The following is a 14,074-nucleotide window of genomic DNA, read 5'->3' as shown; positions in this document are numbered from 1 at the left end:
TAGTGCAAACCCATGATGGCTGACATTTACATTGGACTTTAGGTACCTGGGGTGGCTTAGATTGAAATTTACGTAACTCATGTGAACTGTAATGGGGTTGTTGGGCGGCTGGGGACCTGCCAGCCACTGCAACTGTTAGTGGCTCTATATTTCTTGCTTCTTCCACCTAGCAACTGATGGTGAAAGGAATACTGGCATCACCTCAGTTCCAGAGATAGTTTTATTCATTGCTAGTTTGGGCATGGGGCCTGTCATCACAGCCCTGAGAGCGAGATGATGTGGAACATTGCATTTGTTACCTCTATAAATAAGTTGTTTAATGTTGCACATTTTATTGGAGTGGGGAGCTAGATAATGGTGTGGGGCATTTACCTGGGGGGGCCTTCACTCTAGGGCTTATGGGTGTTTTTGACTGATACCTACAATGACACAATCGCTAGGACAAATTCTTATTGATGTGGAATGTGCTGGGTAGCAACTCTCGCAAAGAAGGCTGTACTGCGCAAGCATGCTTTAGGATATGGGAAGCAAACATAGCATTCCTTTGGGAGAAACACTTCACACAGACTGAGGGGACCAGTGTTGCAAAAGAGATGACAGGACTTTATGCATTATACTACCTACTCAGTGTTTGCCCATGGGACATTGATCTGAGTGAGACAGGGTACACCTTTCAAACCTCTGACAAACTTAATTGACTTGGAAGGGGAGGTATGTGTGATGATGAGTGGGCTGAAGGGCTGAGATATTGCCTTGATCAATGTTTGTGCCCTGAATGTGGATCAGTTGGCATTTTTAGAGAGGGTGTCATATCCCATGACTGCAGCACTGGGATTCCCAAAAATTATTTACAGGGGTATGGGGGGGGGGGGCGGTCAGTTGCATAACGGATGTGGAGGTAGACAGATCTCATCCTCTGCTTTCTCATACCTGGGCTGCTGCGGCTAACTAAAGCTTTTGGCAAGTAGATGGCATGGTAGGACATAGTGGATAGTTGGATGACCAACAACCCCAGTGGGTAGAAATACTCCTATTATTCACACTTCCATGATCTCCAAATCTGGTTGGATGAATTTGTCTGTTGCCCACTAATGCAGGTAAAGGTCATGTTGATTATCTAGCCAGGACTTACTCAGACCCCATCCATCGTTCATTACGATGCAATGGGACTAGTCCCCACCTCCCACCCTTCTGGGAGGCTCAAATCATACCAACCTGGAGGCTTAACGTAGCGTTACTTGAGAAAAATATTTTTGGTGGTTTGGTGAAAGGTTATTGCTGACTATTTACCTGAAAAAACATCCTTCAGGTTAATGGAATGTGGGGCCTTCAAAATAGTGACAAGGGGGCATTGCATTGCTTCCAGGATTGCGGTGAAAGCACAGCTTCTGATGGATACAGTAGCTACCTGTGGATTCCTCATGTATTGAAAACTCCCATTGCGCCAGCATTCAACGGAAATCTTCTTCCTAGCTTCTGCACGTCGACGAGGACGTCACAATTGCCCACGCGACGCCGTCTGACGTCATACAGGCAATAAGAGGTCCTCGCCGACGTCAGTTCCCTTTTTTCCGTGCCACTCGAAACGGTTATCTTCGAGGGAGCTACTGTTGCTACTCGACGTAGTTACAGTGTTTTTGCTTTGAGACATTACAATGACGCAAAGAAAGTCAGGATTCAAGCCCTGCAACGAGTGCGGTGGCAAAATGTCGGTTACGGACCCACATTCTGACTGTTTGTGGTGTCTTAGTTCCTACCACGACGTTGAAAGTGCGATTCTTGTCAACGTATGAATCCAAAGGCCTTAAAAGAACGTGAGGCCAAGCTTTTTTTGCGAAATCAAAAAAGAAGGAGAAAAGACATCACCGCAAGTCGTCTTCACCGAAGTCGCATCAGCGTCATCGGGACTCCCGGCGTCGTCGAGAATCTCGGCGCCGGTCGAGTAGGGAGAGATCTCGATCGAGGTCACCTTCGACTCGACGTCGGAAGACTTGGGAAGTTAGTCCCACCGTCTCTCCCCAGCCGCCGACGCCGTTAGCATCTCCGACTTCCCCGGCTTCACCAATGTCACCTATTAATCCTCATTCGGTGTTCGAGGTTCCTCGGCCTCGGAGGTTTTCTCCGACCATGCAGACGTCGGGACCGGCGTCGATGTCTCCTTCGACCCAGGCACCTCAGTACCCGGCTTTCCCGGCCCCTGGAGCCGATAGTTCTGCATTCTTGAATGCGATGTTCTCCATCTTCCAACAGATGGCTCCAGGTGGTGGACCGGCTGGTCCTTCAGGCCCTTTGGCTCAGCGCTGGTGTCGGCGCCTGTGGCGTTGGCTCCTGTGGCGTCAGTGTCTCAGCCAGCGACGCGGAGTAGACCTCCACCGGCCCCGGAACAGTCTTCTGTCCGTCCTACTCCTCGTTCGGTGCCGAAGACATCCATGTTGCCGTTAGATCCGGCGTCTGATGGATCCCAGGAGCGGCGTCAAGCTTCGACATCTGCTGACGCCATGTCAACGCCGAGGATAGAGGAGAGACTGCATTCGAGGAGGCTTGCTCTTCGCCTCCTTGAAGAGCAAGAATATCGGAGACAGACATTGGAGGAAGGGGAGATTGAGGACTCTCGTGAAGATCTCCATGGCTTGGACACGGCTAGTGGTCTGAACACCTCTCCAGAATGGGACTTGTCGTCACCTGGAGAGTACACGGAGGAGGCGGCGACTTTTCATTCGGCATCAGAAAAGCGGCTCACTTTTTGGATCTCCCTTTGTCGGTGTCTGAGCCCAAGCCAAACATCTTGACAGAAGTGTTGCACCCTGCCTCAACAACTGCAGAGCCACTTTTGCCTTTTAATGAGGCACTGTTGGAGCCCATCATGGAAATCTGGAAGAAGCCAGTGTCATCTTCGGCGGTGAATAGGTCTGTGGCTCGGAGATATTGAGTTGCGCCTGCTGACCCAGGCTTCCTTTCCAGGCACCCAACACCTGAAAGCCTAGTGGTTCAGGCTTCTTGCTCAGCCCGATCTGCTCCAGGATCCTTTCCAGCTGTGCCCTCAGATAGAGACTCTAAAAAAATGGACATATCATCAAAGAAGGCTTTCTCGTCATGTAGCATGGCTTTGAAATCCACCAATGCTACGTGCATTTTAGGGAGATACATTTACGCCCTGATGGACGAGATTAAGTCGACGCATACTGAGGTGCCTCAAGAATTATTGAGCCTGGTTTCTGATACTCAAGCAGCGGCAACCCAGGTTATTCAATCTGGGTTAGATACGACCGACTCTGTTGCTAGAGCTATGGGTACTGCTGTGGCTACGAGGAGGCAAGCCTGGCTTCGTAGCTCTGGATTTTCTTCTGATGTACAATCGACCCTCTTGGACCTTCCTTTTGATGGCGATAGGCTTTTTGGCGCCAAGGCTGATTCAGCTCTAGAGAGGTTCAAGGAGAGTAGGGCCACTGCCAAGTCCTTGGGCTTGCAAGCCTCTTCTTCTGCTTCCTCCAGATTTTTTAGGAGGTTTCAAGGATTTGGTCGTGGTTCCTCCTCCTCCTTTCGAGGAAAATTCCAGCATCAACCCACCTCTGCTCTCTCCTATAGATCTTACAGGGGGAGGGGTAGAGTCCGCACCAGGGGAGCCACTCGGCAGCACTCTGCCTCTTCCTCTTCCTCTGGAGGGGTGCAGCATGGGAAGCAGCCTTAGACTTCCGCCAATTCCTTCTCACTCCACTCCTGTAGGGGGGAGGTTATTGAACTTTCTCCACAAGTGGGAGGTCATATCATCAGTCTCCTGGGTTACCAGCATTGTGAGGAAAGGCTATGCCCTACCCTTTCGGGACTTTCCGCCCCCCATCCAGCCCCGCCCTTCCTACTGTTCAGAAGAGCATCTCCTTTTGCTAGAACAGGAGTCAAGTCCTCCTTTCAAAGGGTGCGGTGGAGTTGGTTCCAGAGCAGGAAAGGGGTCAGGGTTGTTACTCAAGATACTTCCTGATCCCCCAAGAAGGATGGTCGGTTGAGGCCAATCCTGGACCTGAGGATCTTGAATTGGTTCCTCAAACAGGAAAAGTTCAAGATGCTGACCCTAGCTCAGGTGATTTTGGCGCTGAACGATGGAGATTGGATGGTGTCTGTCGACTTGCAGGATGCTTACTTTCATATCCCGATACTCAAGTCGCACAGGAAGTATCTCCGGTTTGTGGTGGGGTCGCAGCACTATCAGTTTGCGGTCCTCCTGTTTGGTCTTACTTCAGCACCCCGAGTCTTCACAAAGGTGATGTCGGTGGTTGCGGCAGAGCTCAGAAGGAAGAGGATAGCAGTTTTTCCTTACCTGGACGACTGGTTGATCAAAGCCAAGTCTCCGGAGCTCGTGCTGCCTCACCTTCAGTCGACAACCCAGTTGTTGTTCGACCTGGGTTTTTCAGTGAATGTACACAAATCTCACCTAGAGCCCTCTCAGCGCCTCCTGTTCATAGGGGCAGTACTGGATACAACATTGAGTCACGCCTTTCCTCCGCCTCAGCGGATTCAGGACATTCAGGCGTTGGTTCCAATGTTTCAAAGTGGAGCGGTCATTCCGGTCCTCAAGGTCCTACGCCTGCTCGGTCTGTTTGCTTCTTGCATTCTGCTGGTCACTCACGCTCGCTGGCACACGAGGGCTCTTCAGTGGTGCCTCCGGAAGCAGTGGTCTCAACACAAAGGGGATCTCGAAGGATCAGTAAGGATCTCCGGGGACGCTGCTGCGGATTTAAAATGGTGGATTGCGGACGGCAATCTTTCCCAAGGAAGGCCGTTCTCGCAACCTCCGCCGGTGACCACAGTAATAACGGATGCTTCCACTCTAGGGTGGGGAGCTCATCTGGGGGACCTGGAGATCAAAGGTCTTTGGTCTCCAGTAGAACAGATGTTTCATATAAAACTGTTGGAGTTGCGGGCTGTACGTCTTGCACTCAAGGCCTTCCTCCCGTCCCTTTGCGGTCAGTCGGTTCAGGTCCTGACGGACAATACTACCGCGATGTGGTGTATATAAACAAGCAGGGAGGAGTAGGGTCGTACCTTCTCTGGAGAGAAGCTCTACGGCTTTGGTCCTGGGCAAAGGACCATCAGATTTGTTTGGTAGCAAATCATCTGGCCGGAGTCTTGAACGTGCGTGCGGATGCTCTCAGTCGCCATTTCTCGACCGATTACGAGTGGCGTCTCCATCCGGATCAAGTCCGTCTAATCTTCCAGATGTGGGGGTTTCCTCGGATAGATCTGTTTGCCACCCGGGAGAACTCGCACTGCCCGTTATTTTGCAGCCTCCAGTATCCGGTACAAGGAGCATTGGGGGACGCGTTTCAGATGACCTGGTGCGACCAGTTGATTTATGCGTTTCCCCCCATACCCTTGATTCCTCGAGTTTTGAGGAAAATTCGCCAAGACCGGGCCCAAGTCATCTTAATAGCTCCGGATTGGCCAAGGAGGGTATGGTACTCGGACCTTCTCCAACTCTCACTGTGCCCTCCGCTCCGTCTCCCTCTCAGGGCAGACCTCCTCTCGAAGGGGCAGGTTCTACACCCCCACCTCCATAGCCTGCACCTTCATGCCTGGAGATTGAATGGGGCAACCTGAGTTCCTTTTCTCTCCCGCCTGATGTAGTGGATATTATCTTATCGGCCAGGCGACACTCCACTAAATCTATCTATGCTAATAGGTGGGCTAAATTTGTGATTTGGTGTGGAGAGAGACAAATTGATCCCTTACGTGCTCACTTATCAGATATCTTGTCTTTTGCACTGTCTCTGGCACAGAGGGGTTGTGCAGTTGACTACAGTCAAGGGATATTTATCTGCCCTCTCAGCCTTTCTGTGTCTTCCGGACCAGCCTTCTCTATTCAAATCCCCTATAGTACTTAGATTTTTAAAAGGTCTTATTAACAAATTTCCTCCCACTCCTTTCATTATGCCTCAGTGGGATTTAAACATGGTTCTGACTTTTCTTATGGGTACCCCATTTGAGCCTATGCATTCTTGCCCCTTAAGCTTATTGGTCCTAAAGACTGTTTTCCTTGTTGCAATTACTTCCGCAAGAAGAGTAAGTGAGCTGCAGGCTCTATCTGTCAAACCCCCTTGCACATCTTTTTATGGGGATAAGGTGGTGTTGAGGACCAAGGCTGCTTTCCTACCGAAGGTTGTTTCACCCTTTCATATGGCCAAAACGATTACTCTTTCCTTGTTTTATCCTCCGCCTCATCCTTCGAAAGAAGAAGAGAGACTACAGCGCTTAGACCTGAGGAGAGCTCTAAGCTTTTATGTGGACAGAACGAGGGTTTTCAGGCTGGTGGATCAGCTCTTCATCGGGTACGTGGGAAAGAGGAGAGGAAAGGCAGTCCACAAGAGAACACTCTCCAGGTGGGTCATTCTTTGCATTTAAATGTGTTACTCTTTAGCAAAGAAGGAACCCCCTGATGGTATAAGAGCTCATTCCACCAGAGCTAAGTCGGCCTCTTCGGCCTTGGCTAGGGGTGTTCCTGTGGTCGACATCTGAAAGGCTGCAACTTGGTCATCCCTCCACACTTTTGCGAAGCATTACTGCTTGGACTCTGAGGTTAGGAGGGATGGCCATTTTGCACGGTCAGTGCTGCAGGATTTCTTGGTTTGACCATTCAGGCACCCATCACCGAGTGCAGTACTGCTTTGGGACTCTATTCAATACGTGAGGAATCCGCAGGTAGCTGTATCCATCAGAAGAACAAGTTACTTACCTTAAGTAAAGACTTTTCTGGTGGATACATTAGCTACCTGTGGATTCCTCACAGTCCCACCCGCCTCCCCGTTGCCTGTCTGGTCTAACCAAGTTATTCTTGGTTGTTCTCCTCTTGGTTTTTGAGGACTTGTACATATACTGTATATATATTTATTTGTGTATTTATTTATTAAAAAAAATAAATATCTTAAGTTCTTGAAATGATGTATTTATCTTGAATGTCATTAAATATTGTAATTTGATTATTTATCTCAATGGCCTATTAGTCTCAGGCACGTAAAAAATGTTGGTACTGACGTCGGCAAGGACCTCTTATTGCCTGTATGATGTCAGACGGCGTCGCGTGGGCAATTGTGACGTCCTCGTCGACGTGCAGAAGCTAGGAAGAAGATTTCCATCGAATGCTGGCGCAATGGGAGTATTCAATACGTGAGGAATCCACAGGTAGCTAATGTATCCACCAGAAAAGTCGTTACCGAAGGTAAGTAACTCGTTCTTCAGGCAGATATTAGTAAGCAAGAGCAGTTGTTAAATGCAGTTGAGAGGGAGCTGATAATGAGCTATAGGTCCTGAGAACACATAGCAGTGGAAAGTGAAAAGCTGATGTCGATCGTGAATAAACTGAGGGAGTATGACTACAGGGACTATATTGCAAGAGTCCATGCTAAACACGATAAAGCAGGGAGGATGTTGGCCTGGCTGATTAGTTGGGGAAGTATGGGTACTCTGTTTCTACACTTTAACATGGAGCGGTATCAGCCAATGCATGCCTAACCAGAGATAAATGATGCCTTTAAGACTTATTACGATGGCCTTTATACAGCTAGAGACGAAAATAGTGCACAGGGCCTAGACAGTTGGCTTGCACGTCTTGCCCCCTAAGATATCACAGGAGGAGGTGATGGCCTTCGTAACTGAGATTACAGTGCAAGATTGGAAGGATGCTGGAAAAGAATTGGGCAGAGGAAAGGTACCCGGAATGGATTGGTTACCAATCAAATTTAATGCGGCTTATATAACATTGACTGAAGTATTCATTGAGTTAAGGGATGCTAGATTCTTACAGCAGACAATGACGGAGACAGTCATTGTTTCCCTCCTAAATAAATATATCAATAAGTAAAAACCCTGCACAGTTACCCTCTTACCAGTCATTTCAATGCTAAGTGTTGACTAAATGTTTTTAAGCCAAATCTTAGAAAATTGCCTGCTTTCTAGGGTGAGCAGTATTGTTTACCCTGACCAAAACAGCTTTATTTTGGGGTACAGCACTGTACCCAACACCAAGAGACTAATACAGGTCCTTGGTGACCCTTGGACTACCGCTTCATCTGCCTTGGTACTATTTATCTATGGAAAGATCCTTCGACTCTCTTCAGTGGGACTTCTACATGTGATAATATCGAGCATGGAGCTGGGACATGACTTCATGAGATGAACTACATTTTTGTGCACGGGTCCTCAGGCTAGATTTAGAACAGGCCTTATAAAATTGGAGCTATATACAATGAGTCCCCCGTGCCCAACCCCCCCCAAAACCCTTTGGGCCCTGCTCGCACAACTATTGCCCTTTTGGAAATCGCTTGCTAGGAATAAAGGAATTTTATTTAGGGCCATGTGGTTTGCCTGGCTGTGTTCATTGCATAGAACACACATGCAGGCCCTGTTCCAAAGAAATACCCATCAAGTCACTAATGGACTGCCCTCATTAGGATAACTGGAGAGTACTGCGTGAGTGGGCTCAAAAGGTCTCCCAGTAGTGGGCAGTCTGTTTGCACGCGGCATATGCATAGACTTCCAAGAACTTTCTGAGGAATACAACTTACTCTAGGGGCCTTGATGGGAATGGCGAGGAGGTGGTGGAATAAGACTACGGAATAACCCACGGAACTCGAGAGTATGCAGTACATGTACGCAGTAATGGCAGGACTAGAGCAATTACACTGCTGCACCATACCCCTCTTTCTTGAGAAGCATGTGGGAGATTTATCTGCAATGCAGAGAAATTGGGCGAGGCATATTGGGTTACAAAATAACGATGCAGATTGTTACACTGTCTTAAACAGCACCTATAATGTTTCCAGAAATGGACGGTTCAGACGGTTACAGAGCAACTACCTGCACCATGTTTACATAAAGGCCAAGAGAGTCAGTCATATGTTCCCTGATGTAAACACATGGTGTCACAGGTGTGCTGATGTTGGGTCGCACTATTACCACATGGTCTGGAGTTGCCTGCTGCTCAGAGGGTTTTGGGACACTGTACTTCAGTTCAGGTTGCCGACATTCGCTATGAAGTGTGACATTCCCTTTACAATAATAGTGTGCCTTTTGGATTATTTCCCTAAAGCCAAAGCCAACCTGATGACTAGCAGAGTTATAGATCTTACACTTATGTTGCAAGGCGCTATGTAGCCTTGAATTGAAAGAGCCTATCAGGAAAGGTGGAAGAGGGAAATTATTACTTGAGCTGAATGTGAACTTTAGGAGAGAAAGGAAAATGGGATTGTGCAGTGGTGCAATTGCACAAGCTTGGAATTAATTTTAGATTCTTGCCCAAAATTAGATAGCAGCAGCCAAATGTAGCAGGCTCGGAAAGCTGAAGCAGATTCGGCGTGATCAGGATTGGGTTAAGTGATCTGCAGTTGCGTAGTGGTGATGGCCCGCACATGTCAGGTGCCACCATAAATCGTTACTGATACATTAGTGCTTCATAGGATGAGTATATTTGGTTTCCCCCCCTACTCCTATTGTTCAGGTAAGGATTGTGGGAAACCAGCTGGCATTCTACGATGATATTTCTATGTTCGAAAATTCAATGCAAACTTTTGTTGACCTCATTTAATTTGCACTGAACAGTTTCTTGGCGTAATTGTAAAACAAAGTGATGTGTGAGATTTTGTGAAATAGAGATTTTGTGAAATAGAGTGGTAACATGAAGGCAATGCATGTTGCACTGTGGCTTATTATAAGATTGCTAAACAAAAATTGTTTTAAAACAAAAAAAATCATATTTACATGACAAACCATTGTTTCATAGTGAGTAATGTGCATGGTATTGTTGATGTGTGCTTTAATGCAGATGAAGCAGCTTTATCAAAAGGGATGAAAGGTGTGGAATCTGAAAAATCAGAGCCTAATTCCTCTCCCCAGACCAGCTTGTCCAGTATCTTTCAAAACTGTGCCATGGAGGTAAGAACATGGTGTATTTGCCTGCTATCATTCTCAATGTGTTAATGGTACTTAAAACAGTTGACCCTGGGATTATTTTGTATATCAATATATGCATTAGCATACAGATTGTTTTAATTAAAATGTTTTGTGGTAAACATTTTCTATAAATGAGTCCAGTGGTTGTGAAAGGTACCTGATATGGCTAACAAGAATAATTAGTAGTGTATTCTTTGGATAACTTGGCTTTGAAGATCATCGGTATGCATGTATCTGAATGTGTATAAGTGGAAATGTATTATACACTACGAATCAAATCCCCACTCAGCATTTTTTGACTGGACAAGGATGGCATATTTACATGACCAGCAAGCAGGCTTTCAACAAAAGGTGAATGGAACTGTGATGGGTTATGGTGTATGTTGGTGAGGAAGAAATATCAACCATTAAGGTTAAGTGAGATAAAGAATCAAATGAGGATCCCATTTTAGTTGAGCAAGTAAATATGTGAAGTAAAAATTTAGCTAAATTGCTCGATATCAAGGCTTCAGTAGGGTTGCCCCTGAATTTCTTTAATTAATTGGGAAAATTTGTATGAGGGAGAGATACAATTGTGAATTGGAAGTAGGACTTGCCCATGTAGTGCATTGTATGTTTTGCAGACAACAATACAGTTTATCAGCCCTATAACAAGTTTTGTTGTTTTGCCTTTCGAAGCACATGGTGTAGTTTCTGTTGGAGTCCTGAATTCAAGCCATTAACGTAGGCCTCTCAGGTGGGAGAGCAGCTGTGTCTGCTGACATAACTGAAAAGTGAAATAGTAAGCTGTCTCTTGCTTTAAAAAATGTCATCACATGTTTTTACCGCAACTTTAAACCTGAAGGCACGTTTCAAAAAAGGATTGTGGGGTCCTCCTATACCCTTTGTCTTGGATTCAATGAGAGAAAACCAGCTTGCTTTATCCAGGTTTCAAGTACTCCCACTCAATAATAATGTACACATAACTCAAAATGCATGCATGTTGTCTACTATGGGCATTTTTAATAGCAGTGAGAAATGTGCTAGAATGTAGTCTCTTGGTAGTGTTAGAGAGTACATACATGCCCATTAAGTAGGTTGTTTGATATTTTGAACCAATACATTGTTTCTCATCTTGTCAAAGACATTTCCTTCTGTTTGAAAGTTCCATGGAGTGGAGCATATCTGTTTTCTCCAAAGTTTAACACGTATCTTCAAGATTTGTCAGTTTATTTGCTCTAGAATTATCTATTGAATTCAATTTTACTCTGGAATCTTAAGCACATTTGAATTGTCACAAACCATAAATCAAGCTATCTGATGTAGCACCTTAATGTAAAGAATACGTTAAGAGCATGGACCTTAGTTGTGGTGGTGATACTATGGTATTTATACTCTTTAACCCACTACTTTAGCAAGAGTTCTGTACATGCAAAATCTCATTGGATTTACAATCCAATTTATTAGTCATTCACCGAGAACAGAAAACAAAAAGACAAACTCACATGTTTTAATTCGGAGCCTTTACTTTTGTGAAAGGGAGCAAACATAACAAATTTTAATATTCACTTTTATTCACATCTTTAGTAAAATAGAGACGTTAATGTTTATTTTTTAAGTTTTCTTAAGCGCAAACCAGGCATAAATGTTTTGCACATATGTATAGGTAAATAGAAAAACACATTTCAGTACAGTATCATTAACATGAGCCATCATTTGCCTTACTGAGGGTTTTTTACTGACCCATGTAGTTTTGGGCCGGAATCTATCATATGCCATTTCAGATCTGTGTTGGCTTAGTACTTTAAAAAATGAGGAAGACTTTCCAATGACTTCCACATTGTAAAGACACTATGATTTAATTTCTGCTCCTTTGTTGGCTTAAGGTGTTCTGGGAGCTGTAGTCAGTAATTACTTTTTTGAACCAGTTAGATTGAATCCCATCTAGTGATAATGATTTGCAACAGAAAAAAAACAGGACTTAGAATATTCTATCTTGACCATGTGATGCTAGGTCTGGCATGAAGCATGATGTAGACCTTCTAGGTAGAGTGGGGCAAAAACAAGGTATCATGGGAGGAGTATCAAAGCAGACTAATGATAGTGTACAATAGATAAAATAGTTTGCTTCAAGACCAACATTGTAGGCATGTTTGAAATGGGAAATTATCACAGGGAAACAAACTAAGGCTGTGATTAATCTGGACTATCCTAAGGAGAAAATGAGATTTTCTGTTCAAGCGCATAGCCAGGCCTCATGGGATGGTTAAGAGAGGGCTTGGCTGTGCTAGTGTAATTTGTGTTGTCACTAGCATCTCATGGTCAAAATGGACAGTACCTCCCTGTGTTAAATACCTTTTTCATTGACTCTCCAAGCTGCCTAGAATTTGTGGGGCAGTGATAAGGGGTATAACATTGCATGTTCAGTTTAGTTCTATTAGTGGTAACTAAGTGGACATCATACAACCATGATTACTTGCATCTAGTATGGTGGTGAATACAGTTGCCGGGGGAGATACGGGTTACATACAACTTACTAGGGAAATGTTGCTGACGGCTCGTGGGCAGCACAAATCTGTGTTGCATTTTGCATAGAAGAACTGCCAGAAAGCAACGGGTTGTCTGGGACGAGAATTAGCTAGACATGTTCAGTGTATATAGCAATTACCATCATTCACCTTTAGCCATTTACCAACACTGTCTTATTTTGTGTTGCTAAAGATGTGCCTCTAAAACTGGATCCTAAACGGTTGCTTGAAGAGGTGGGGCTGCATTACAGTTCTAGATGGAGACCATCCATACCCCTTGAACGCCACATAGACTCTTCTTCAAAGGAACTTTACAGTTTTGTCTAATTCTTAGGAACTCCCCATAGGGGAGAGAATCTCTGAGAGATCTGGTATGATTGAAGTATAATAGCAACTTGTTCTTCTCTGTTGGTTTCTGTCTAAAGAAGTATAAACACAGCTATTTTCATTCCAGAAGGTCTAGAAATTCAAATTGTCATTGAGGTAATCATGAAAATCACTCAAAAGTGTTTGGGTGTCCTGCCAAATCATAAAACTTGAATCTGTGCATTTTTATAATATTGTTTTCTCTCGATCTTTTCCCGACCCATGAAGCTGTCAATCTTGGGCACTTCCTGTTGCCTGATCTTAGCACGTTCGCACATAACAGGACTTTAATGGGACCTTTCCCCTACCTCTCACAACTTTTGGACTACTGCAGGTACAATGGTTTCTTAAGTTTTACACCTTTTGATACTTTGGGAACTCCATTTTGGCTTCTTCCCTTCCAGTTTTCCTTTTGACTGGTTTTCCCTTATGTTTCATTAATCATTGACCTGCTGTTAGGATTCACAGTCTTGTAACCATCACACCTTTCTATGTGCTAGCACTGTGGCCACAGGTGTTCCTCTTTACATACCCTGCCATTTTGGTTGTGGATGTCCATTTGTGTTTAACAATTTCCCCCTACCACCCTCTCTGTTTGCCAATCCAGTACATTGCACATTTCCTTTTTGGACTGGCTCATCTCTGTCCTATTCCCTTTTTAATTGCTTTATTCTGGATACGTTATATGTCACTTTTGAGACTTTTTTGCCCATTGCATTGCCTAAGGTACAATTAATCAACCTGCTTTCTCTTTCCTTTTTCTCTACTGGACCATCTTTGGACCTATGTAAGTACTGCCTGTTTTGCACCCGTATAGGAAGGCCGTGCATTCCCTCACTTCATCCTTTTCTCACTTTCATGTTTTTACAACCACTCTTTCCCAGGATTTTTCTTCTCATTGCCCTGTCCTGATGAGGATTCCGTAATTGCAAGGGATTGAAATGCTGTCAACGATACCCTGCAAGCTCAGAAACTAATCTTTTTATTTATTTATTTTGGCTGCATGGAGACACACTCTGTATCACGTGTAAGCACCAAGCACATTTATCACCTATACTTAATGAGACTCTTAATTATTTGATGATTATAAAAAAAGTGTTTTGAACCACAAACCTTTTCATACATTAAATTTAAAATATATTAAGTAACGTAAATCATATACAGCTATAGGAACCACTGTTTTTTTTAAGACTTAAATGTAAACCTGGCATCTGCTAAAAGACAGTGTTTGACCATCTAATAGAGACATCTAGCCGCAGATTCCT

The 14,074-nt window shown here is 44.8% G+C and overlaps 1 protein-coding gene across 2 annotated transcripts in view; it reads left to right on the top strand.

Moving 5' to 3' along the window:
- DENND4C (DENN domain containing 4C) overlaps positions 1-14,074 on the top strand; it is a 1,359,979-nt gene that overhangs the window by 1,137,511 nt on the left and 208,394 nt on the right. For both annotated transcript variants that reach the window (XM_069239287.1, XM_069239298.1), the window contains exon 26: positions 9,809-9,918. In XM_069239287.1, coding sequence (XP_069095388.1) covers positions 9,809-9,918 — 110 coding nt within the window. The remainder of the gene's footprint in view (positions 1-9,808; positions 9,919-14,074) is intronic.

The sequence above is a fragment of the Pleurodeles waltl genome, chromosome 1_2 (genome assembly GCF_031143425.1).
Source record: "Pleurodeles waltl isolate 20211129_DDA chromosome 1_2, aPleWal1.hap1.20221129, whole genome shotgun sequence".
In the NCBI taxonomy this organism is placed as follows: domain Eukaryota; kingdom Metazoa; phylum Chordata; class Amphibia; order Caudata; family Salamandridae; genus Pleurodeles; species Pleurodeles waltl.
The sequence above is the reverse complement of the archived record's forward strand: the minus strand, read 5'-3'. Positions and strand labels throughout refer to the sequence as shown.